Raw genomic sequence first — 26,088 nt, 5'->3', positions numbered from 1 at the left:
ACCTGATTATATCCCATTTGTTCTCCCTTTTGGTTTAGCTCATATGTGAAAATCTCCTGTGGACAACTTGGTTTTTTCCCAGAAGCTTGGTCCAATCCCTGCTTCTAATGCTGTCAGCATGAAAGGGACCAGGCAGCAGGGCCAAGCAGTTGCAGATCTGTGTGGATACTGCTTCAGGTGATGAAAGGGACATTGCTGACAAGTCAGTAGAGAGGAGAAAGCCAGGCTAATGGCTATTCTCAAGTGGTCATTCACAGCTATTTGCCAGTGAAAATTGAAACTTAAATTTCCCTAATTTACCTTCCCTAGAACTTCAATATTTCTTACAGAAAGTAATTTTTTAACTTCTTTATAACTCTCCCAGCAGTGTGGCAGCTTTGGTGTGTGACAAATGGAGGTTAGATTCTCCTGCTTACCACTTTCGAACATGAATTTGAAAAAGTTACTTAACCTCTCTAAACACTCAAATGCTCACTGTAAAAGGTAACATTAGGGTTGTTTGAAGATTATGGGAGATATTGCATAAGAATGTTCTAACACAATTCATGACATAAAACAGATTCTGAATAAACTGATATTTCCAAAGTCCACGTCCCTCCTCCCTAAAACACTCATGTCTCCACTGCACTCATGATCCCAGTACCTCTCAGTCATCTGGGGACACTGTGCTGACAATTATATTTTTCCTCTTCTTTCCTGGTGGCTACTGAAAAATCAACAAGCATTCAATGAACATGTGTTTAGTAAGAGCCAGGTATTTTTTTACATGTTACCTTAACCTACCCCTATCCTCTCCTGAAGGTATTGGTATTTCTCCTTTCTGCTGTGATGAAACCTCTTAAATTAGGTGACAATAAGAGAAGCCAGATAAAGATAGTTGTCAGAGGAAATGTGAATATCTAGATATTGCATTCAATATTTAGATTGTGTGTGCATGTGAGCATTTTCCAGAAAAAAAAATCAATTTTTTCCGTCATAGTCTCAAAAGATCCCTGACTCTCAATATGTTATGATACATTGAATCTACATTAGTAGTTGTTCAGGACTGTCCTGCTATTCCATTGTATCTGTTTCTGTCCTTACCTGAAAGCAGTGTAGCTATGGTTGTAGGGAAACCTTTACTTTTAAATTCAAATTTCTGTTTTTTAGCCTTCATCCTATGTTATTTATCTTTATCATGTAACACTCATAACAACCTTTCTTTCTTTGAATTTTTTCTTCATTTGATTGCTGACACTACTGATATCTCCCAATAAGTCATCCTTGAGCACTTCCATATCTTTCTTTGGCTCCTACTTCTCAGTATGACTCATGAATTCTGATGTTTCCTGGGATACTCTTTGTCTTAATTTACTGTTGTTGCACATGCACTCCTTGGATTATATACTCTATGGGCAAAGCTTTGCACATCCCCAGGTCAGATCTATCCTAATATCTACATCTACATTTCCAGGTAACTAGAAAGTAAATGGCACATATGTTCAAAAATACACTTTAAATCACTACTATAAAAAAATCAACTTAACACAAAGATACTACTTTTCTTTATCATATGATCCATGTATATTATTTTATTATAATTTCCCGTGTTGGCAATTTTAAGAAGACCAGAGCCACTAAATCATTTCTAGAGGAGTATGGATTATTACGACCTTTATAGAGTAGAATTTGTCTATATAGCTCAGAAGTCTTTAAAATGTGCATACACATCACTATTTCCTGAAGTATGACTTTATCCTGAAGAGTCCTCCCACTAAAAGACAACTAGAACTTAGATGAGTTAAGACAAACATATTTTTATGGCTAAGCTCACAGAAAGGAAAAGAAATCTCGAAGTGTGAGGGGGTAGGCAATGAGCTAAAATCTGAGCAGAGAGCCATGAGTAATCAATAAGTGAGAGGAAGTTGTTCTGGGAGAAAATACTGATACAAGGCCTAGGATCTGGGAGACCTAAACTTTGAGTCTGTCTCAAGGTTAGGGAGCTGATGTGAGTTTCCTATATTACCCTTAATCCCCCATGGAGCTAAAGTGATCCTAGATGTTAGGGAATTCTGTATAGTGGCAATGCAACCAAATCTTTTCTCAGGGAATATTTCCAACATAAACACTTAGGATTCTTACAGATTAAGTTAAAAAACACATGATCTTATAAACAAAAATCAAACTACTGTAACTGAGAGTTCTCAGAAACAAAATACAGATTAAGTTTAAAGAAAATTTGTATGCTGAAATTATCAGATACACAGTATAAACCAACCATATATAAAATGGTTAAAAGATTTTCAAACTGATTATTTCTAATTAACCAAAAAAGGCTACTTAAAATGGCCAAGAAGTATTTAGAACTAAACTAACTTAATCTTTGATATTAAAATAGTATTGAATGAGTAACAGCATATCAGATACAGATGAAAGGGATGATTTGTGAACTTGAAAATAGATTTTAAGAAATTATACAGGATTATCACAAAAGGCATCAAATAAAGACCCTGTATAATGTAGTGATAGAGAAAAAAATTCAAGAATCAGAATAAATTTGAATCACAGCTCTATAAGTAACTAGCGCTGTGTCTTTGAGTATGTTACTACCGTCTCTGTACCTCAGTTTCACCATATATTTTCAAATGATGGTTTATGTAAGAATTAAATTTAAAATATTTATATATAATTCTTGAATAAAGTCTGGTAATATTAAGCACTATGGAATAATTATCATTATTAATATGACAGAAGTAAGCCCAAACATACCTATGATATTAAGAAATATGCAGGCTTAATTTACCTCCTAAAAGAAAGAACTTTTCAGATTAACTCCCAAAACAAATCTCAATTATATGCTGTGTATGACAGAGACACACTAAATACAAATTTATACCTAAAGATAACAATAAAAGAACGGGCACAGTGGGATACAAAAGAAAAAAAGGGAGAGAGGAAAAGGAAGGAGAGAGGTAAGAAAAAAACGAGTCATTATCATAATATTTGAAAAGGTAACATTCAGAGCTTTTGAAAAAGCACTAAATGTGACATAGAAAAGTACTTTACATATACTAAAGGGAACAATTCACAGTAAAGATATGAGTGTTATACATTTCTATGCACCCAATGAGTAAAACAACTTCATGAAGCAGAAAACACATGAGATGCAAAGACAAACAGGCAGAAACATTTAAATAATAGTAGCTTAATTCTCATGCAGTCCAAGTTCTAGTAAGGTAAAAAGTATAAAGAAGGATTTGTAAGACTTAAATTACATTTTTAATAAAGTAGATTGTATGGAGATCTATAGAGTGGTGAGAACTTTTGTATCTTAAACAGAAAATATGCCTTTTTCAGTGCTCGTGGAACCTTTACTAAAATAGATTATATACTAGATTACAAATATAAATTTAATAAAGTCTCAAATAGCAATAATACAGAAAATATTGACCACAAAACAGTAAAAGAAATAATTTCACTGAGAAAGATTTACGAACAAAATCTATTGAGCTAAAGAAAGGATAAAAACAAACAAAAATTATAGAATGCCCAGAAAACCTTTATGGGTTGAACCGTGTCCCTGCAAAATGCATCTGTTGAAGTCCAAATAGTACCTCAGAATGAAACCACATTTGTAAACAGAGTTATTTCCAAAGTAATTATTAAGACGAAGTCATACTGAGATACTTTGAGACCCTAGTATAATATAACTGGTGGACGTATAAAAAGGGGAAGTTTGGTCACAGAGACACACACACAGGGATAATGCCTCATGGGAATAAAGACAAAGATAAGGTGATGCTGCTTCTCCAAACCAACAAGATTGCCAGCAAACTACCAGAAGCTAGGAAGAGGCATGCAACAGCCCTCAGATAGAACCAACCCTGCTGACACCTAATCTTAGACTTCTTGCCTCCAGAACTTTGAAACTATAAATTTCTGTTGTTTAAGCCACATGGTGTTGCAGCATTTTTTGTCCCAACTGGTTGGAAATGTCATTGTTATTTTCCCATTTTTGACCAAATCTCCAACTAGACTATATGTAAGGATTTAGTGTCCAATAGATGCTGTAAGTATTATTGAATGAATAATTCAAGCATTATGGGAGAGTTAAATTATTCTTAAGGTTTCTTCTAACTCAGCGATTATTTTTCATTTGTTTCTGTGGTTTTTTTTTTTTTGTTTTTATCTGGAGAAATCATCAAGACTTCCTAAAGCTCCTAATCTGTATGTCTGAAACAAGATCTCAGGAGTCCTTAAAAAATGCATTTTCTTTTAAAATATGAAAACAGCATTAGAAAACACGTTCTTGCTTAAGAAAATTTATTGAGAAGTTTTTAAAATATAAACATGCAAACCATTAAATACAGAATTCTCCATAAAAGCACACAAAGAAAATTAAGCTCTAAGTGAGAGGGCACTGCTCACTCTTACTCAGACTTCGGTGGGTGGGTGGTGTGAGGTGGGGCAGGGTGGAGTGAGTTGGTCTCCTGTCTCTTTTCAAAACTTTACTCACATGTTTTGAATCTGGTAAAAGGAGATATGAAAAGAGTGTTGGAATAGGCATTTTTCACTTAATAAACTTAAAAATATCTGTGCTACATTTTAAAGGATGGTAGAAAGAATAATTTTTTAAAAGACAATTCTAGATGGTTCTCTAGCAAAGTGAATCTGTGATACAAAGAGATGAAAGTATGCTGGAAAAAATCATTAAGCTTGCTAATTTGCAGCTTTTTACATAGAAAATAGTGTTCTTTAAGCATTCTTAGTGGAATGAAATAGAAAAAGTATTGTTTGATACCAACCAGCACAGATTTTAAAACACATATTTTTCCTCTCCAAAAAATGTTTAGAACAATACTACTTTTAAACTATGTGGCAATCCATTAACGAGATGGTTTTAAAACTATGTAGCAACATTAAAAATGCCTACAGAAATGTCATCCATGGCTTAGTACTAACACAAAAACTATTATAATATTTTTGTTTTATTTTATTGTATGCAAATATTGTGTATAGTTCTATCATCATATATAGATAATTTTGTGTCATATTTTATCACTAGTTAATAATTCTCAATTTTTAGTTCCTTTCTAATTTTTTATAATTAAAAATTAACTTTGAAACATGAAAAGAAGTCTACAAACAATAAATGAACAATATTGAAAAAATGAAAAGAAAAATAAAAAGCAGTTTGTTGGAGACACTTTTAAAACACAAAGATGCAAACCATTAAATACTGAATTCTAATACATAAGTCTAAATACCTACCAAAGCCACAAAGAGATTCCTGAAGGAATAAACATGTAATCTATACTTCATTTAACCATGGCAATATTAAAATGAAAACAAAGAAATAAAAAGAATACACGGACAAAAAGAATGAGAGAGGAAACAATAACAGGCTGAAGATATTCACATATATTTGGAAGGTGGCAAAAGACTGAGGAGAGATAATGACTTATCTTCAGAATCCTACGCTTAGCTAAGAAAGCAATGTTAACAGGAAGCAAGCTGCTACTCCAGTGTCCCTGCAAGTCTAGGGATTTTTAGACCCCAGAAAACTCAGAAGCAAGGCCATGGGATAAGACTAAAAGCTAGAAGATTTTTATATACTTTAAGACTATGGACTTTAAGAAAGACCATCCCCGCATACTTCCTTCCAAGCATCCAGGTAACAACCTTCTCTAACCCTAACGACAGTTTAATTTCTGGATAAATTAAACTTGATAGACTCCAGGTCTGTGGAAACCAATCACCATAAAGGAAAGAAGAAAAACACTAGTTTAAAAACAGGGAAAATCAACTAAATTGTAAACCCTCTTCCTCAACTTGACTATTCACTCCTTGTGGAAAACATTAGTGAATTAAAAAAAAAACAAACCCACAAACCTGAAATTGCCTGGCTAAAAGAACCACAAATACTGATATTTGGGAGTCTCCCAGATAAATGGTCTTCTTCCTACCCAATAACCTTGCAATGAAATCCACCATTTGGCAAGCCATGTCCAAGCATGACACCCAATCAACATTGTAGTGTCTCACTAATAAAAATCAATGGACTTCTGATTAGCTAGGCGTGGTGGCAGGTGCCTGTGGTCCCAGCTACTCCGGAGGCTGAGGCAGGAGAATGGCATGAACCTGGGAGGCGGAGCTTGCAGTGAGCCAAGATTGAGCCACTGCAGTCCAGCCTGGGTGACAGAGCGAGACTCTGTCTCAAAAAATAAAAATAAAAAATAATAAATAAATAAATAAATAAGTAAATGGACTTCTTACCTCTCCTTACATATTTAAACAAGAGAAAAGAAGAAGCATGTGTCAACACAAAGACTTGTACCTGAATATTTGTAGCAGCTTCATTTGTAATAGCCTCAAACTAGAAATAACCCAAAGTCCATTAAGAAAATGGCTAAACATTTTGTAATATATTCACACAATGAAATACTACTCCACAATTTAAAATATGCACATGGATACAGAATGCAGATAAATTTCAAAATCATTATGCTGAATGAAAAAAAAGTCAGGCAAAAAGGAATACATGCTATACTATCTCATCTGTATAGAATTCTGGAAAATGCAAACAAATCCATAGGAACAAAAAACACAACAGCAGTTACCTGAGGAGGGGTTTGGGGAGTGGAAGGAAATGAGGAAGTGTAACAAGAGATAAACTAAAAAAGCTTACAAGACAACATTTTAGGAGGATGGAAATGTCTGTTACATTAATTGTGGTGAGGGTTTCAGGGGTGTGTGCATTGGCCAAAACCAGTCAAATTATACGTTTTAAATATGTGCAGTTTATTGCATTTTGATAATCCTTAAATGAAAGTGTAAAACGACACCAATATAAAAATAAATAAATGGGCCAATAAGGATCATCAGATGTTTAAAGAAAGCTCCAATAAAAAATATAAATATCGGAGGGTGGTGCCAAGATGGCTGAATAGGAACAGCTCCAGTCTGCAGCTCCCAGCATGAACGATGCAGAAGACGGGTGATTTCTGCATTTCCAACTGAGGTACCAGGTTCATCTCTGGGGCTTGCCAGACAAGTGGGTGCAGCCCACAGAGCAGGGCGGGGCATCCCCTCACCCAGGAAGCGCAAGGGGTCGGGGAATTCCCTTTCCTACCAAAGGGCAGCCATGACGGATGGCATCTGGAAAATAGGGACACTCCCACCCTAATACTGCACTTTTCCAACAGCCTTAGCAAATGGCACACCAGGAGATTATATCCCGTGCCTGGCTCGGAGGGTCCCACACCCACGGAGCCTTGCTCACTGCTAGCATAGCAGTCTGAGATGGAACTGCAAGGCACCAGCGAGGCTGGGGGAGGGGCGTCCGCCATTGCTGAGGCTTGAGAAGGTAAACAAAGCAGCTAGGAAGCTTGAACTGGGTGGAGCCCACCACAGCTCAAGGAGGCCTGCCTGCCTCTGTAGACTCCACCTCTAGGGGCAGGGCATAGCTGAACAAAAGGCAGCAGAAACTTCTGCAGACTTAAACGTCCCTGTCTGACAGCTTTGAAGAGAGTAGTGCTTCTCCCGGCCCACAGCTTGAGATCTGAGAACGAACAGACTGCCTCCTCAAGTGGGTCCCTGACCCCTGAGTAGCCTAACTGGGAGGCGCCTCCCAGTATGGGCCGACTGACACCTCATACAACTGTGTACCCCTCTGAGACAAAGCTTCCAGAGGAAGGATCAGACAGCAACATCTGCCGTTCTGCAATATTTGCTGTTCTGCAGCCTCCATTGGTGATACCCAGGCAAACAGGGTCTGGAGTGAACCTCCAGCAAACTCAAACATACCTGCAGCTGAGGGTCCTGACTGTTAGAAGGAAAACTAACAAACAGAAAGGACATCCACACCAAAACCCCATCTATAGGTCACCATCATTAAAGATCAAAGGTAGGTTAAACCACAAAGATGGGGAGAAACCAGAGCAGAAAAGCTGAAAATTATAAAAATCAGCACACCTCTTCTCCTCCATAGGAACAGAGCTCCTTGCCAGCAATGGAACAAAGCTGGACGGAGAATGACTTTGACGAGTTGAGAGAAGAAGGCTTCAGACGATCAGTAATAACAAACTTCTCCGAGCTAAAGGAGGATGTTCCAATCCATCGCAAAGAAGCTAAAAACCTTGAAAAAAGAGTAGAAGAATGGCAGTGTAGAGAATAGACCATGTAGAGAAGTCCTTAAATGACCTGATGGAGCTGAAAACCATGGCACAAGAACTACGTGACACATGTACAAGCTTCAGTAGCCGATTTGAGCAAATGGAAGAAAGGGTATCAGTGATTGAAGATCAAATGAATGAAATGAAGTGAGAAGAGAAGTTTAGAGAAAAAAGAGTAAGAAGAAATGAACAAATCCTCCAAGAAATATGGGACTATGCGAAAAGACCAAATCTATGTCTGATTGGTGTACCTGAAAATGAGGGGGAGAATGGAACCAAGTTGGAAAACACTCTTCAGGATATCATCCAGGAGAACTTCTCCAACCTAACAGGGCAGGCCAACATTCAAATTCAGGAAATACAGAGAATGCCACAAAGATAATCCTCAAAAAGAGCAACTCAAAGACACATAATTGTCAGATTCAACAAAGTTGAAATGAAGGAAAAAACGTTAAGGGCAGCCAGAGAGAAAGGTCGGGTTACCCACAAAGGGAAGCCCATCAGACTAACAGAGGATCTCTTGGCAGAAACTCTACAAGCCAGAAGAGAGTGGGGGCCTATATTCAACATTTTTTTAATATACTTTAAGTTTTAGGGTACAGTTGCACATTCTTAAAGAATTTTCAACCCAGAATTTCATACCTAGCCAAATTAAGCTTCATACGTGATGGAGAAATAAAATCCTTTAGAGACAAACAAATGCTGAGAAATTTTGTCACCACCAGGCCTGCCTTACAAGAGCTCCTGAAGGAAGCACTAAACGGGGAAAGGAACAACTGGTACCAGCCACTGGAAAAACATGCCAAATTGTAAAGACCATCAATACTAGGAAGAAACTGCATCAACTAATGAGCAAAATAACCAGCTAACATCATAATGACAGGATCAAACTCACACATAACAATATTAACCTTAAATGTAAATGGGCTAAATGCTCCAATTAAAAGACACAGACTGGCAAATTGGATAAAGAGTCAAGACCCATCAGTGTGCTGTATTCAGGAAACCCATCTCACGTGCAGAGACACATATAGGCTCAAAATAAAGGGATGGAGGAAGATCTACCAAGAAAATGGAAAACAACAAAAAGCAGGGGTTGCAATCCTAGTCTCTGATAAAACAGACTTTAAACCAACAAAGATCTAAAGAGACAAAGAAGGCCATTAGATAATGGTAAAGGGATCAATTCAACAAGAAGAGCTAACTATCCTAAATATATATGCACCCAATACAGGAGCACCCAGATTCATAAAGCAAGTCCTTAGTGACCTACAAAGAGACTTAGACTCCCACACGATAATAATGGGAGACTTTAACACCCCACTGTCAACGTTAGACAGATCAACGAGAGAGAAAGTTAACAAGGATATCCAGGAATTAAACTCAGCTCTCCACCAAGCGGACCTAATAGACATCTACAGAACTCTCCACCCCAAAACAACAGAATGTAAATTCTTCTCAGCACCGCATCACACTTATTACAAAATGGACCACATAGTTGGAAGTAAAGGACTCCTCAGCAAATGTAAAAGAACAGAAATTATAACAAACTGTCTCTCAGACCACAGTGCAATCAAACTAGAACTCAGGATTAAGAAACTCACTCAAAATCGCTCAACTACATGGAAACTGAACAACCTGCTCCTGAATGACTACTGGGTACATAACGAAATGAAGGCAGAAATAAAGACGTTCTCTGAAACCAACGAGAACAAAGACACAACATACCAGAATCTCTGGGACACATTTAAAGCAGTGTGTAGAGGGAAATTTAAAGCACTAAATGCCCACAAGAGAAAGCAGGAGAGATCTTAAATTGACATCCTAACATCACAATTAAAAGAACTAGAGAAGCAAGAGCAAACACATTCAAAAGCTAGCAGAAGGCAAGAAATAACTAAGATCAGAGCAGAACTGAAGGATATAGAGACACAAAAAACCCTTCAAAAAATCAATGAATCCAGGTGCTGGTTTATTGAAAAGATGAACAAAATGGATAGACAGCTAGTGAGACTAATAAAGAAGAAAAGAGAGAAGAATCAAACAGACGCAATAAAAAATGATAAAGGGGATATCACCGTCAATGCCACACAAATACAAACTACCATCAGAGAATACTATAAACACCTCTACGCAAATAAACTCGAAAATCTAGAAGAAACTGATAAATTCCTGGACAAATACACCCTCCCAAGACTAAACCAGGAAGAAGTTAAATCCCTGAATAGACCAATAACAGGCTCTGAAATTGAGGCAATAATTAATAGCCTACCAACAAAAAAAAGTCCAGGACCAGAAGGATTCACAGCTGAATTCTACCAGAGGTACAAAGAGGTGCTGGTACCATTCCTTCTGAAACTATTCCAATCAATAGAGAAAGAGGGAATCCTCCCTAATTCATTTTATGAGGCCAGCATCATCCTGATACCAAAGCCTGGCAGAGACTCAACAAAAAAAGAGAATTTTAGACCAATATCTCTGATGAACATTGATGCAAAAATCCTCAGTAAAATACTGGCAAACCGAATCCAGCGGCACATCAAATAACTTATCCACCATGATCAAGGGGGCTTCATCCCTGGGATGCAAGGCTGATTCAACATATGCAAATCAATAAACATAATCCATCACATAAACAGAACCAAAGACAAAAACCACATGATTATCTCAATAGATGCAGAAAAGGCCTTTAACAAAATTCAACAACTCTTCATGCTAAAAACTCTCAATACACTAGGTATTGATGGAAGGTATCTCAAAATAATAAGAGCTATTTATGACAAACCCACAGCCAATATCATACCGAATGGGGAAAAACTGGAAGCATTCCCTTTGAAAACTGGCACAAGACAGGGATGCCCTCTCTCACCACTCCTATTCAACATAGTGTTGGAAGTTCTGGCAAGGGCAATCAGGCAAGACAAAGAAATAAAGGGTATTCGATTAGGAAAAGAGGAAGTCAAATTGTCCCTGTTTGCAGATGACATGATTGTATATTTAGAAAACCCCATCGTCTCAGCCCAAAATCTCCTTAAGCTGATAAGCAACTTCAGCAAAGTCTCAGGATACAAACTCAATGTGCAAAAATCACAGGCATTCCTATACACCAATAACAGAGAGAGAGCCAAATAATGAGTGAACTCCCTTTCACAGTTGCTTCAAAGAGAATAAAATACGTAGGAATCCAACTTACAAGGTATGTGAAGGACCTCTTCAAGGAGAACTACAAACCACTGCTCAGCGAAATAAAAGAGGACACAAACAAATGGAAGAACATTCCATGCTCATGGATAGGAAGAATCAACATTGTGAAAATGGCCATACTGCCCAAGGTAATTTATAGATTCAATGCCATCTCCATCAAGCTACCAATGACTTTCTTCACAGAATTGGAAAAAACTACTTTAAAGTTCATATAGAACCAAAAAAGAGCCTGCATTGCCAAGATGATCCTAAGCCAAAACAACTAAGCTGGAGGCATCATGCTATCTGACTTCAAACTATACTACAAGGCTACAGTAACCAAAACAGCATGGCACTGGTACCAAAACAGAGATATAGAACAACGGAACAGAATAGAGCCCTCGGAAAGAATACCACACATCTACAACCATCTGATCTTTGACAAACCTGAGAAAAACAACAAATTGGGGAAGGATTCCCTATTTAATAAATGGTGCTGGGAAAACTGGCTAGCCACATGTAGAAAGCTGAAACTGGATCCCTTCTTTACACCTTATACAAAAATCAGTTAAAGATGGATTAAAGACTTAAATGTTATACCTAACTCCATAAAAACCCTGGAAGAAAACCTACGCATTACCATTCAGGACATAGGCATGGACAAGGACTTCATGTCTAAAACACCAAAAGCAATGGCAACAAAAGCCAAATTTGACAAATGGGATCTAATTAAACTAAAGAGCTTCTGCACAGCAAAAGAAACTACCATCAGAGTGAACAGGCAACCTACAAAATGGGAGAAAATTTTTGCAACCTACTCATCTGACAAAGGGCTAATATCCAGAATCTACAAAGAACTTAAACAAATTTACAAGAAAAAAAACAACCCCATCAAAAAGTGGGCGAAGGATATGAACAGACACTTATCAAAAGAAGACATTTATGCAGCCAACAGGCACATGAAAAAATGCTCATCATCACTGGCCATCAGAGAAACGCAAGTCAAAACCACAATGAGATACCATCTCACACCAGTTAGAATGGTGATCATTAAAAAGTCAGGAAAAAACAGGTGCTGGAGAGGATGTGGAGAAATAGGAATGCTTTTACACTGCTGGTGAGACTGTAAAGTAGTTCAACCATTGTGGAAGACAGTGTGGCAATTCCTCAAGGATCTAGAACTAGAAATACCATTTGACCCAGCCATCCCATTACTGGGCATATACCTAAAGGAGTATAAATCATGCTGCTATAAAGACACATGCATACATATGTTTTATTGTGGCACTATTCACAACAGCAAAGATTTGGAACCAACCCAAATATCCATCAATGATAGACTGGATTAAGAAAATGTGGCACATATACACCATGGAATACTCTGCAGCCATAAAAAAGGATGAGTTCATATCCTTTATAGAGACACGGATGAAGCTGGAAACCATCATTCTGAGCAAAGTATTGCAAGGACAGAAAACCAAACACCACATGTTCTCACTCATAGGTGAGAATTGAACAATGAGAACACATGGACACAGGGTGGGGAACATCATACACTGGGGCCTGCCGGTGGGTAGGGGAGGGAGGGATAGCATTAGGAGATATACCTAATGTAAATGACGAGTTGACGGCTGCAGCACACCAACATGGCACACGTATTCATATGTAGCAAACCTGCACGCCGTGCACATGTACCCTAGAACTTAAAGTAAAATAATAAAATAAAAATAAAAAAGAAATATAAACATCAAAAGATTTTTTTAAAAAAAAAGGGATCTGAAGGAAATGAAGACCACAACAGGAGGAGAATTTTAAAAAGAAGCCAGAAAAGAGAAAGCTGTAAATAGTATCATCAGAGATAAGGATGGATATTACATCAATGAAACAAAAGCAGGATGCTATTAAAGAAGATTCAGAAAGCAAGATCTCTTGAAAATTAAAAATATGATTGTAAAAGTTTTTTTATGGAAAAGTTGGTAGATTAAGTTTAGGAAATTTCTAAGCAGTTAAAGAATTAAAGAGATTTAAAAATAGTGAAAATATGTATAAATAAATACAAGATTAATAAAAGCTTTTTGGGGGAGGAAAGCAGAGAAAATGGAAAGGAAACAAATATCAAGAAAAAATTCAAAAGTACTTTTCAGAGCTAAGTAACACAAATTTATATATTAAAAGATACACTGAGTTTCCAGCTCAGTCAATAAAAAAAGATCCACACCAAAGCATATCAGCATGAATTTAAATATATCAGGAATACAGAAAAGATCCTAAGGACTTCTACAGAGAGGTTGTAAACAATGAAATATAAAAAATCAAAAACTGCTTTTCTTTTAGCCACATTGTGGTTAGAATGCAAGGAAATAATGCCTTTATAATTCTCAATAAAAATAATGTGTTTAGAACTAAGCTCAGAAACAAAAGGTCTCAATCTTTCATGTGTCCATTCTCAGGAAGCTACTGCAGTATATGTTCCATCGAAATAAGGATGTAAATCAAGAAAACTAGACCAGTGTATTTAAAATAGAAGAATGGTGGGAGTATTTCTCAATATGAAAGCAAAAGGATAAAAACAACTATGTAGCAATCCTAGAAAGCAATCAGTTTGGAAAAAAGCAGAAGGTCAGAGGCTATAGGAGAAAGACTTCCATGAGAATGGGCAATGAGAGGGGAAGTTGGAAATAAGAAGGAAATATTATCATATGAAGAGTGGTCATATCATATTTTATCATTCTCTGAGACAATTTGCAAACCTAAAACTGAACAATCGAAAAAGAGGCAAATGTTAATTAGGAGAAAAACAAAAGGTTAAATAAGAAAGGAAAATACTCACAGCATATTACTCAGTTCAATAGTAATCAGCATTTAGGTTGTCATAAAATCACGCCATTCATCAGAAATTAATAAAGCTACCAAAGTACTGAGACTACAAGACATAGAAGGCAACTGGAAGGGATTCCTGTTGATCCAACATGGGATAATTTTAATATGAAAAAGACGAAATCAAAATACATATAAAGTATATTTCAAAAAAATGAAAAAAATCATATATCTTGCCTTTCATTTAAAACTACCTCAAGGTAATCAAATAGTTAACAAGAGATGTTCTCTTTCATTGAAGAATTTCAACTAATAAATGACAAATGAATGACAGAATTAGACTAGCACTATTTTTCAACCCCTAATAAAAAGGATTTCAGGCAATTATCAGCAAAGATTGCTAAAACCAGTAAATGAAAGGCTGATAGAGAACTCAGAATGAACAACTTGCCTGCTATTTGAACCCACTGATCATTTTTAACCTCATAAAAGATATTACATACCCCTTGATATAATGCAATAGGAAATAAACAGCATCACGTGAGACATATCCTTACCAAAATAATGGAAGCCGAATCATATCAAGCCTCTAGACCAAACTACAAGTATAGAAGAAATGCAAATGAGAAAGGAACGTGTTAAATGATACCACACGTATGCCATCAGCAAAATCCAGGATGTGGGAAATTCTACACAACAAATGCCCCCATTTTTCAAATATTAGTAATGAGAAAAATAAAGGACAGAAAATTGTAAATTAAAGAGTCACACAGAGCAACCAAATGCAATCTTGTTTAGATCCTAAATCCAACAAACCAGTTAATTTTTTTTTTTTGTAGACAACTGGAAAACGTGAATCTGAATGAATATTTATATTAAGGAATTCCCATAAATTGTATGTTTAGATGGGATAATGGTTTTATAGCTATGTTCTATAAAATGTCCTTATCTTTTATAGCACTAAAAAACGTACAGTTAAAATTATGTGCTCTCTAGGATTTGTTTTAAATAACACAGTGGGAGGTGGGAGGAAAGTAGGTAGGAATATAGAGTGAGCAAGATAGATCATTTGTTGATAATTGTTCTAATTTTATATACATTTGAAAGTTCCCAAAAGAAACACTTTAAAATGTAAATAGAAAAAAGATGTACACCTAATATTGATATAATTCAAAAAAATTTATTAAACTATTTTACGATAGTGGTAGAGAAGAAAAGTGAGGAGAGCTGAATCTTCTTCTTCTAATATGGGATATCAACATATAAAATGTAAATTTAATAAATCAAGAGTGTCCAGAGAAGTAAATATTTTTGAAATGTAGAAACAGCTAAAATAAAGAAATGTAGAAACACCTAAAATAGTTAAAACTGAGTGCCCATGGAGAGCAAAATTTATGGGTGGGCAGAATTAAGGCAAGGGACTACTGTGTTTATTATTAGTCTTCTAATACCATTTGAACACATACAAATTTGATAAAATGTAAAAATTATTTTTAAAATGATATATAAAACATCTTTTACTTTTAAAATTTGATAGGAAGAAGTCCATTAATACATATTATGAATTATATCCTAACCTGACACTCATTTTTATCTTCAATCTCTTCTCATTTGTTCCCTTTATTCATGTCATTGTCAAAGCATGCTATGATTATGAATATGACTTGGAGTCATTTACTTCTCTAACTCCTCAGCAACCACCCTGCTCTAAGGCCTCATCATCTCACTGACATCGTCTGCTAATAGATTTCCTGTTTTTACTCTTGCCACCCTCTAATTCATTCCACAAATATCCTGGTACAGGCAGATAAGAATTTGTCTTTCACTCTACCCTTGAGTAGCTCTTTTACCTTAAGCAAGTCGCTTATATTCTTTGAATCTCAGTTTCACTATCTATAAATTAGAGCAGATGATAACCACCGTAGAGGTGTGAAGATGAAGTGAGATATCACATATTATTCCACATCCAGACTGATGTTTTAAAGATGCGGGACAGTTTTTCTCAAACTGTAGTGTGTATGCAATCACTAAGGAAAGATCATTTTTGAAATGCAGATTTTGATAGAGTGGATCCAAGGTGGGGCCTGAGATTCTTCATTTCTAATTAGCTCCCAGGTGATGCAAAAGCTGCCAGCACCTTATTCACACTTTGACTTAGCAAGGCTAGAGGAGATACCAAGATAAGTGATAGTGATGCTTGTCCTTTAGAAAGGAGATTATGCCCTTGTAAAGATAATCTAAATATCCACATACCTTCACTTTCATTAGTGCTATAGGGAGCATGTAAACCCTGAAGCTATTTGAGATTGGGATAGATGTTGATTTTACTAAACATTATATGAGACCAGCATAAGGTCACATCTGGCTATAACAAAATCATTCAAGGTGTTATAACAAGATATACAACTTAGAGAAAGCAATTAGCAATTTAGAATATGAAAACATAGATCCTTTTTAAGAAAGAAACAAATATCCTAGATCAGACAGATGAGAATGTGTCTTTCACTCTGCTCCTGAGTAGCTCTGTAACCTTAAGCAAGTCACTTATATTCTTTGAATCTCATTTTCATTATCTATAAATTAGAGCAAATGATAACCACTGTAGAGGTGCAAAGATGAAGTGAGATATCACATATCAATTATATGACTATGCCTGACATATGGTAGTCCTTATAAAATACCAGGTCTTCCTGTTCTTTTCTTAGATAGAAGATTTTGCTTATAACACTAGGGTAAGAGAGGATCCATTTTCAATGTTATGTTTGGCACCCTTAACATCTTAGAGGAAAAAAAAGGTTACAAAAATAGGATAAATAACAATATAGGTACTAAGCAAGTATTTTTGTCTAAATGAACACTAGACCATGAGTCAGAAAGCTAAGCTTTGGTCCAGGATTCAGCATTAACTAGATGTTTGATGTTGAACCTTATTTAATGTCACTGGCCCTCGTATGCTTTCTACATCACTGTATTTAACGCAGAACAGGTGAGACCCAAACTGAGGCTTAGCCCTCAACGGTTCTTGGCTTTGTTCATGAAAGAGTTCAGGGGCAAGTTGGAGGTAGAAGAAAACAGCTTTATTGAAGAGGCGGTGTTACAGCTCTGGCATTTATAACTCTGTGACTGCTCCTGCAGGGCAGGGCTAACCCATATGCAGAGAGTAGCAGCTTACGGCGGTTTTGCAGTCATATTTATACCCACTTTTAACTACATGCAGATTAAGGGGTGGTTTATGCAGAATTTCAAGGGAAGTGGTAGTAACTTTTGGGTCATCCGGTCATTGCCCTGGAAAGAGGCAGTAACTCCTGTGTGTTGTTATAGCAATGGTAAACTGACATGGCACACTAGGGGGCGTGTCTTATGGAAAGCTGCTTTCCATTGGCCCTGTTTTAGCTAGTTCTCAATTTGGTCTGGTGTTCAAGCCCTGCCTCTGGAGTCTAGTCCTGCCTCCTACCTCATATTCACCTTGTTAAGTACATTATCTTCTTATGGAAATGCATTATCCTTCCATTTCTTTTGATTTTTTTTCTTTTGGAATATCAGTAAATTTCACAGAAATATTAAAATTGTAGAATCATTGAATAATTAGAACAAGGATTCTAAACAAGTTTCTTTCCTCCTGAAATCTCTACCAAACACCTTCAAACAATGTTACAAAGCTTTTAAGAAGTATATGAAATCAATGAACTAATGTTTCTAGTTAGAGAACTTCAATTTTTTTAAGATTACACAGGCATGCACATTTTCACTGACAATTGAAATTTCTTTTATTTGCTTTACATGACACTAAGTTGTTCTATTAATAACTAAGATACCAAATATAATTTAGAAACACAAAAAAAGAGGCTGGGTGCGGTGGCTGACGCCTGTAATCCCAGCACTTTGGGAGGCAGAAGTGGGCGGATCACCTGAGGTCGGGAGTTCGAGACCAGCCTGACCAACATAGAGAATCCCCGTCTCCACTAAAAATACAAAATTAGCCATACATGGTGATGCATGCCTGTAATCCCAGCTACTGTGTAGGCTGAGGCAGGAGAATCACTTGAACCCGGGAGGCAGAGGTTACAGTGAGCTGAGATCGCACCCTTGCACTCCAGCCTGGGCAACAAAGAGTGAAACTCCATCTCAAAAAAAAAAAAGAAAAAAAAAGAAGGAGAGAAAGAAATACAAAAAAAAGAAAGAGCAATTTGGAGAAAATTTTAAAAAGCAAATCATTTTAAAAGACAAACTACAAAGTACTGTGTGAGCTAAGCCATTCATAATGTTCTCATGGAGCTAACGGGAAACAAATCTGTTCTTTCAAAATAATTGTAAAATTTCTGTGTAAGAATGAATGGAAAAGGTCATCCAAAAACTACTTGACTACATATACCTATGGATCTCTATCTAAGTGCTGAAAAATGAATTTTTTTATTCATTTGGTTATGTAGCAGTTGTTCATTCTAATTTTGTTTTGTTCCCTGTCATATCTCTGGTACCTAGAATAATCCCTACCACAGAGTAGGTCTTCCATTACTCTTATGCTTTTAAATCTCCCCTCACCTCATTGTAAATGACTTTTGATTTCTCTTTTATGCCCTTTTTATACACCTTCCCCTTATATCTCCATTTATTCCTGAAGCTTCATGGGATTCAGCCATTGAGGTCACTTGGGTTTAGATATACCAAAAGTCTGTGATTTCTCTGTTTGCATATATGCACATTTGTTGTTATCCTTACCCTTTTCTATCAGTTCCTTACCATAACATACACTTAATTCTTGGAAATTCACTCATGTCCTACAAAGATGGCAAATTCAAACTTCTGCTGTGTATGACACACCATTAACTGCACAAGGACACTGTGTATTTGCTACATTAATATTTACTCATGAGTTAATGTAATAATGACCCATCTGCTTCTGCTGCCTGTGAGGTACTTTCTATCTATAGGGATGGAAATTAATAACAGAGGCTCTCTGAGCTGCCTGATGTCAGAGCTGAGAAAGGTGTGAGGGGTATATAAGAGCTGGATTACTAGTTAGCAAATGAGGGGGTAAATATTCCAGTGGATACAAGCTTGGACTCTTTTCTTGAAGCTTTCTTTCTATCAGAAGCATTTGCTGATATTGCTGACATTGAAACATTAAAAGGTAAAGAATTTCCTATTTCTGGGAAAGTTTTATTTATTTAGAGAAATGCACACTTGGTGTTAAATTCATGGTTTATTTCAAAGAAAGGCTAAAGGGAGAATGTATTACAATATAAATGTTCAGATTGCTTAGAGAAGGAAATTGGGAAAGTAAAAATATCGAAATTACTTGAAAAGTGGACAGTATTAAGGGACTGTATCAATAAAAATTTTGTATCAATCAAAATAAAAATTTTGATCCTTGTAAATTACGTTTTAAAAAGATGTTTCTTTTAAAAACTAAGCTCTAATTTAAAATTACATCAATTACAACTGTAAGAAATCTCTTGATTTCAGTGCTGGATTATTCTTTACAGAAAATTTGAGAAGCAATGTGCATCCTGAAGCTGCAAGTATTTCTCATTGTGCTCTCTGTTGCATTGAACCATCTGAAAGCTACACCCATTGAAAGGTTGGTAACTTTAAAATCCTGTTTCTTTTGTAACTTTTGTAAAGTGTGAGAAAATTAGAATTAAATACTGTCAAATAACTACAGCCTTAGATTTCTGACTATATCATGCTTAAGAACAGTACCTTCAGCTATTCCATTGTTCCTTGAATTCTGTGTTCTTTAAAGAATAACACCAGTGGCAAATAAATATCTTTGATGGAACTTCTGACAGACAGGAATGGATAATTCCAGTTTTGTCAAGAAATATACTCTGGGAACTTAGAGGGGCAAAGCCAGAACATGAAGCAGGAAAAAAATCAAAAGGTAGTAATTTCTCCTATATTAACCTGATACTGAAACAAACCAGAGAAACTTAACTAAAGCATATATTTTTATACCAAGTGGATTCTTTTTGTATATATTACTTAGATTTTTGTTTTCCTCAGATGTCTCTGGAAATGTTAAAAACTTTTACATCTTCTGGAAATGGAAATGTGTAGAAATAATCAGGAGCAAATTAATGTTTTTAAGAAACAAAACCTAAAAGAAGTAGTTAAAAAGCCATTTGCTGTTGGGGGATTTATTCTATATTGCTAGCTAGCTATTCTGTGAGTGAAACAGATTTATAAAAAGTTATTCTTCATATTACTTCTAAGCTGCTATAAACTTAATGCTTTTTAAAATTACCTTCAATAGGTAGCATGTATGTCAGGATTTCCTGGGAAGTCTTATTATGAAAGGTTTCATGTCATTTAAATGGTAATTAAGGACATCTAAAAACTATGTCACGTAAAACTCTTAGAGTAGTTAAAATTTTCAAACTGAGATTTTAAAACCGTAATTTATTTAAAGGGTTATTAAGTTCAAATATGTGCATAAGTCATAAATAACATAGTGAGGATTTGTTTGTGCCTAAATTAGTTTTGCTCCATATAGTCTTATGGGACTGAACTTACACACTCTTTAACACCAAGGAGAATTAAGTTTACCTTCGTAAAGAGTGTGCATTGTCATATTATAACTATTCTCATTAGAATGATCGTCATCTTGTCTTTGTTTTCCTTCGAGGTAGTTTTTCTTGGAAGCCCATAGCAATATGCAAAGATTTCTACAGCACCTACGTATAATAAATAGCAAGAATCATTATCAGAGGCTTTTTGTCATTTCAAGGCTTATTTAGTTTACAGGGTGTTCTTCTCAGAACTGACTGTAATTTTCTATTTGCTTTTTCTTGGATAAAAATAACTTTTAAAATGACATGAAGCTTCTGATAAGCAGAATATCTGAATGATGACAGGAAAATCAGTACTATTTCCTAGTATATCTGTTTATATCTTGATACCTCCTTTCAATAGATATAGAAATTTACTAAGCACTTTTACCCTCTCTTTTTTTATTTTATTTTGAGACAGGGTCTCTCTCTCTCTCTCTCTCTCTCTCTGTCACCCAGGCTGCTGGAGCACAGTGGTACAATCATGGCTCACTGTAGCCTTGACCTTCTAGGCTCAGGTGATCCTCCCACCTCAGCCTCCCAAGTAGCTGGGACCACAGGCACCTGCCACCATACCCAGCTAATTGTTTTATCTTTATTTTATAGGGAAAGGGTCTCCCTATGTTGCCCAGACTGGTGTCAAACTCCTGGGCTCAAGCCTTCCTCCTGCCTCAGTCTTCCAAAGTTCTGGGATTATAAGAGTGAGCCACTGAACCCAGACCATTATGTTTTTATAGATGTTTGTTTATTATGAGAGAAACTTCACTTAGAAATAGAGCAATATGTAATATAATATTACTTATTATAAAATTATTTTGATGTTAGTCTCACAATCTTTAACTTTGAATTATTAGAAATCTTGTAAAACATTCTTCAAATTGCTTTTTAATACGTTGCCTGAAATGAGTATGTTTGAACATTTGTTAAAGGAAGTATGATTTGTCATGCTGAGATGTTAAATCATGTACTATTCTACATATCTCACAGAAAGCTAGGAAAATCTATGTGGAAAATGTGTCAAATTTTAAACTCTTTTTAAAAAATAAAACTAACATTATTCAATGTCATTTTCCTCACAAAATTTAATCATCTCATTTGAGATTTTTTCAATTTGTAAATGTATGAAATAGGATAAAAGGATCACATACTTTCCCACCAACTTTTTTACACTCCCTTGTAAATATCTGCCTGGCAGGTAATCAAAGGATAGTTAAAAATATAATTACATAGATGCCAAGATGCAATCACTAGGATCTCCCTGCAGGAGCTCACATACTTCCACAGATGAATGTTAAGAGCTGAGAGCAGGGACTCACTTTAAAGTCATTTTGAAAACTCTGGAGAGACAATTTAAAAGAGAGGCAATTTAAGAGTTATACTTTGGCTTATTGTCATCTCTGTTTAAACTCTCTTAAAGTCAAGAATTTCCATGTGTGTATGTGCCTGTAAGTGGTCAACAGCTTTAATGTTTGTTACTAGCTCGTATGTTACCTGTCCAGGTAGTCAATGAGAAAAAAATGCCTGAAACCAGGGAGGTAATGCCTTTTATTAACCATTTCAGACATCTTTTTCCATCCTAAAGATTGCTTTAGATAGAATCTTATATATACTGAATAGTATATTTAGATGAAAAGTCTTTTTTAGAAAAGCAATTTCACAAATATGATAAAAACATAAATGCTTTTACTATTTCTTCTAAGTGGAATGATGGCCCATCTAGCTAACTCAAATAAGGTAACATTTTATTTAGAACAATTTTAAATTATATTATTGACCTTCCAACCAATTATCAAAATACCACTCAGCATTTAGCATATAAAGTATTTCACACTGTGCTTCAGTCATATGCTAAACATATCTTGGAACAGATATTACCTTTGAACCTTCTCAATTTGACCCATAATTTTCCTTTATTACTTTTTTTGAGATGTTTGGACCAAATTCCAATTTTTACTGTTTTTCAAGAAAAGTTAGTATTTTAGAATTCAATGCAAATGTATGAAATTACTAGTTCAATCCTTAAAGCATAAATCACTCTTTTGAAATGTACATTGGTCATATTTATGGTACCTTCAAAAATAAATAATTGAACAGATAGTGTGAATGAGATTGATATAAGTTAAATAATTAGATCCCAAAGTGGTTTTCTTTGCCCAGATAATTTGTTCAAACATTTGTCAGCATACACTTACATTCAACAAGTATCCAGTTCACCTAATGCTGTAAGGAGTTTTCTGTACTTAGGAAGAAATATGGGAGTAAAATTAAAAGAACAAACAGTTTCACATGAGATTATTAAATATTTACTCTTAGGCTATCTCTACTTAGAGATAGAGATAATGAAATACTCCCCACACAAGGTAAACACAATGAGATAAATCCATTGCATTTGAGTCCCAGATTATGCATATCCACTGGCTCCTGGACATTGAGTTTTTAGCCCTATAACTATTTCATTTTCCATTTACCCTAAGTTTCACCAATATTTTGATTTCTGTGGAGCTGAAAACTAAAACATTTCTCTAACTTTCCTAATAATCAGCAAAGAGGAAGCAATGCTATTATTCTGCATCCATTTCCGATATCGTTTTAAAAGCACCTTGAAACAAAAGGCTGTCAAAAAAATGGAGTTGGTATACAAATAAATGTCTTAAATAAAAACATAAGTTAAAATTAAATGAATTATTTAATGTGTGGTTATGATTTCTGAGTTTATAAGTATTATTATGCACTTCTTCCAGGTGGCTAGAAAAATGTGATGAATATTAATACCATTGACATAAAAAAGTCTTTTGGTTTTAACATTTAACCTAGTCTTATCATTAAAATTCTTGAAAGCAGAAGATCCAAGCAGGAAAATGTATTTATGCTAAAAGTAATAAAACTCTCACATTGCAATAGAGTACCTGAACAGGTGATAGATTTGATTCTTTTGGAGACTTTATGATATTCTCTTTTTTTTGACATACTTTTTATGACATTATTTTTGATTTTATTATATTTCATTTTATTGTTTTAAGAACAAAGCATGATATCTACCCTTTTAACAAATTTTTAAGCATGCAATACATTATTCTGGATTATGTGCAAAATGTTGGGCAGCAGATCTCTAGAGCTTAGTCATCTTGCTTGACGGAAGCTGTATGCCCAATGGTTAGTAACTCCCTATTTCCCCCTCTCCCTTGCCCCTGATAACCACCATTCCACTCTTTAACTCATGAATTTGACTATTTTAAATACTTCATATACATGGAACCAAGTGGTATTTATCTTTCTATGACTAGCTTCTTTCACTCAACCTAATGTCCTCAAGGTTCATCCGTGTGTTGCATATTGCAGAATTCCCTTATGACATTTCTTGCATAACACTCCTGATTCAATTATCTCAAGGAACTTCAAGACTAAGTAATGCTGCTTTGTTCTTATTGGAAAGATGTAGAAATAATTATTTTTAAATTTCTTCATATTTCAGATTACATATAAATTTTACCTTCTAAATTCTTTTTATATATTAAAAATAAATTCTTCAAGATTTTTAAAAATGTAAGACAAAGACACTGTTATTTTGATTATATGTAATGTATTCTGAATTTCCAAAGGAAGACTTTTAACTAAGAAATGCAACATTGACTGTAATGAAAGATGTTATATGATTTTCAATTGTCATTTCAAGGTGTCAAAAAAAAAATCTCAGTCATCTAGGTGTTTGCAAACCAAAACACTGAGTTACTTCTGTGAAAATTGTTTCTTTGGTTTTCATCAGTACAAGATATTTGATGTCACATGGCTGGATCCAGCTAAAATTCTAAGGCTCTAACTTTTCACATTTGTTCCATGTTACCAGTCATCAGGTGGAAAAGCGGAAATGCAACACTGTCACATGTGCAACGCAGCGCCTGGCAAATTTTTTAGTTCGTTCCAGCAACAACTTTGGTGCCATTCTCTCATCTACCAACGTGGGATCCAATACATATGGCAAGAGGAATGCAGTAGAGGTTTTAAAGAGAGAGCCACTGAATTACTTGCCCCTTTAGAGGACAATGTAACTCTATAGTTATTGTTTTATGTTCTAGTGATTTCCTGTATAATTTAACAGTGCCCTTTTCATCTCCAGTGTGAATATATGGTCTGTGTGTCTGATGTTTGTTGCTAGGACATATACCTTCTCAAAAGATTGTTTTATATGTAGTACTAACTAAAGTCCCATAATAAAAAGATAGTATCTTTTAAAATGAAATGTTTTTGCTATAGATTTTTATTTTAAAACATAAAAACGTCATTTTGGGACCTATATCTCAGTGACACAGGTTTAAGAACGAAGGAGAAAAAGGTAGTTTGAACCTCGGTAAATTGTAAACAGCGAATAATGAAGTTATTCTTGACATTAGAAAATCAGTAATTGGACCGGGCGCGGTGGCTCATGCCTGTAATCCCAGCACTTTGGGAGGCCAAGGCAGGCAGATCACAAGGTCAGGAGTTCGACACCAGCCTGACCAACATGGTGAAACCCTGTCTCTACTAAAAATATAAAAATTAGCCGGTGGAGGGGCGGGTGGCACGTGCCTGTAATCCCAGCTACTCAGGAGGCTAAGGCAGGAGAATCGCTTGAACCCAGGAGGCAGAGGTTGCAGTGAGCCGAGATTGCACCACTGCACTCCAGCCTGGGTGGCAGAGCGAGACTTGTCTCAAAAAAAAGAAAGAAAATTAGTAATTGTAAGTACCCCTGATAAGCAAATTAGTAATTGTCAGTACCCCTGTTAAGCAACTCCTTTTGCAGTAGATTTCTGAAATGACAGAATGCTGTTTTAAAAACAAAGAAATAAAATCCTGCTCCTGACTCGGTCAAAATATTTTTTAAAGTCTATTGTTTGTTGTGCTTGCTGGTACTAAGAGGCTATTTAAAAGTATAAAACTGCTTTGTATCCATGAGGGTTTCATTGTGTGTCAGCAGCAGTGAGCTTCTATTAAATGTATATGCTGTTTATTTTGTTTAAGTGGCTTTCAGCAAACCTCAGTCATATTCTTATGCAGGGTATTGCAAAACAACTTGAGTTCTATTAATCGTGTCTTCAATTAAAAGACCACAGACTTCTGGAAACTCTTTGCTGTATAAGAATTATTTCTTTTGTTTAACAAATTAGACATTTCTGGCAGAGGTTATGTGTATGATACACTTTTTTTGATAGCAGCTGCAATGTTGGACAGAAGATGAAATGCTTTGCTTTGAGTCAGATTCTTATGAATATCTGCTTTTCCCTGACTTTGAGTTAGGTAGCTTTGGAAGTAGCATTAATTCAGATAAACTGCCATCATGCTGCGTTATGCCATTTCTAAAGACACTCAACTTGTACTTTTAAAAAAATAGAAAAAATAAGCATTTCAAT

At 35.5% G+C, this 26,088-nt stretch overlaps 2 protein-coding genes across 7 annotated transcripts in view; one reads left to right on the top strand and one right to left on the bottom strand.

Annotated features, from left to right (window-relative positions):
• Window positions 1-26,088, bottom strand: part of SLCO1A2 (solute carrier organic anion transporter family member 1A2) — a 135,468-nt gene that overhangs the window by 85,378 nt on the left and 24,002 nt on the right. The window lies entirely within an intron of this gene.
• On the top strand, window positions 1,399-24,941 carry IAPP (islet amyloid polypeptide). Of its 2 annotated transcripts, none has more exons than XM_063694127.1 (3): window positions 1,399-1,453; window positions 19,640-19,734; window positions 24,549-24,941. In XM_063694127.1, the coding sequence occupies exons 2-3, from the start codon at window positions 19,655-19,657 to the stop codon at window positions 24,736-24,738; spliced, it is 270 nt and encodes an 89-aa protein (XP_063550197.1). In that variant the 5' UTR covers window positions 1,399-1,453; window positions 19,640-19,654; the 3' UTR covers window positions 24,739-24,941. The 2 variants fall into 2 exon arrangements, with proteins under 2 accessions (XP_063550197.1, XP_004052899.1); XM_004052851.4 differs by lacking the exon at window positions 1,399-1,453 and adding an exon at window positions 19,182-19,284.

This window comes from Gorilla gorilla, chromosome 10 (genome assembly GCF_029281585.2).
Source record: "Gorilla gorilla gorilla isolate KB3781 chromosome 10, NHGRI_mGorGor1-v2.1_pri, whole genome shotgun sequence".
In the NCBI taxonomy this organism is placed as follows: Eukaryota; Metazoa; Chordata; class Mammalia; order Primates; family Hominidae; genus Gorilla; species Gorilla gorilla.
This window is presented reverse-complemented; position numbering and strand designations above follow the sequence as displayed.

Bases quoted from the DNA above. Each gene is read 5' to 3' on its own strand.
- IAPP (XM_063694127.1), top strand. From the start codon at position 19,655: ATGTGCATCCTGAAGCTGCAAGTATTTCTCATTGTGCTCTCTGTTGCA. The intron at 19,735-24,548 runs GTTGGTAACTTT...CCATGTTACCAG, and splicing joins AAAGCTACACCCATTGAAAG to TCATCAGGTGGAAAAGCGGA.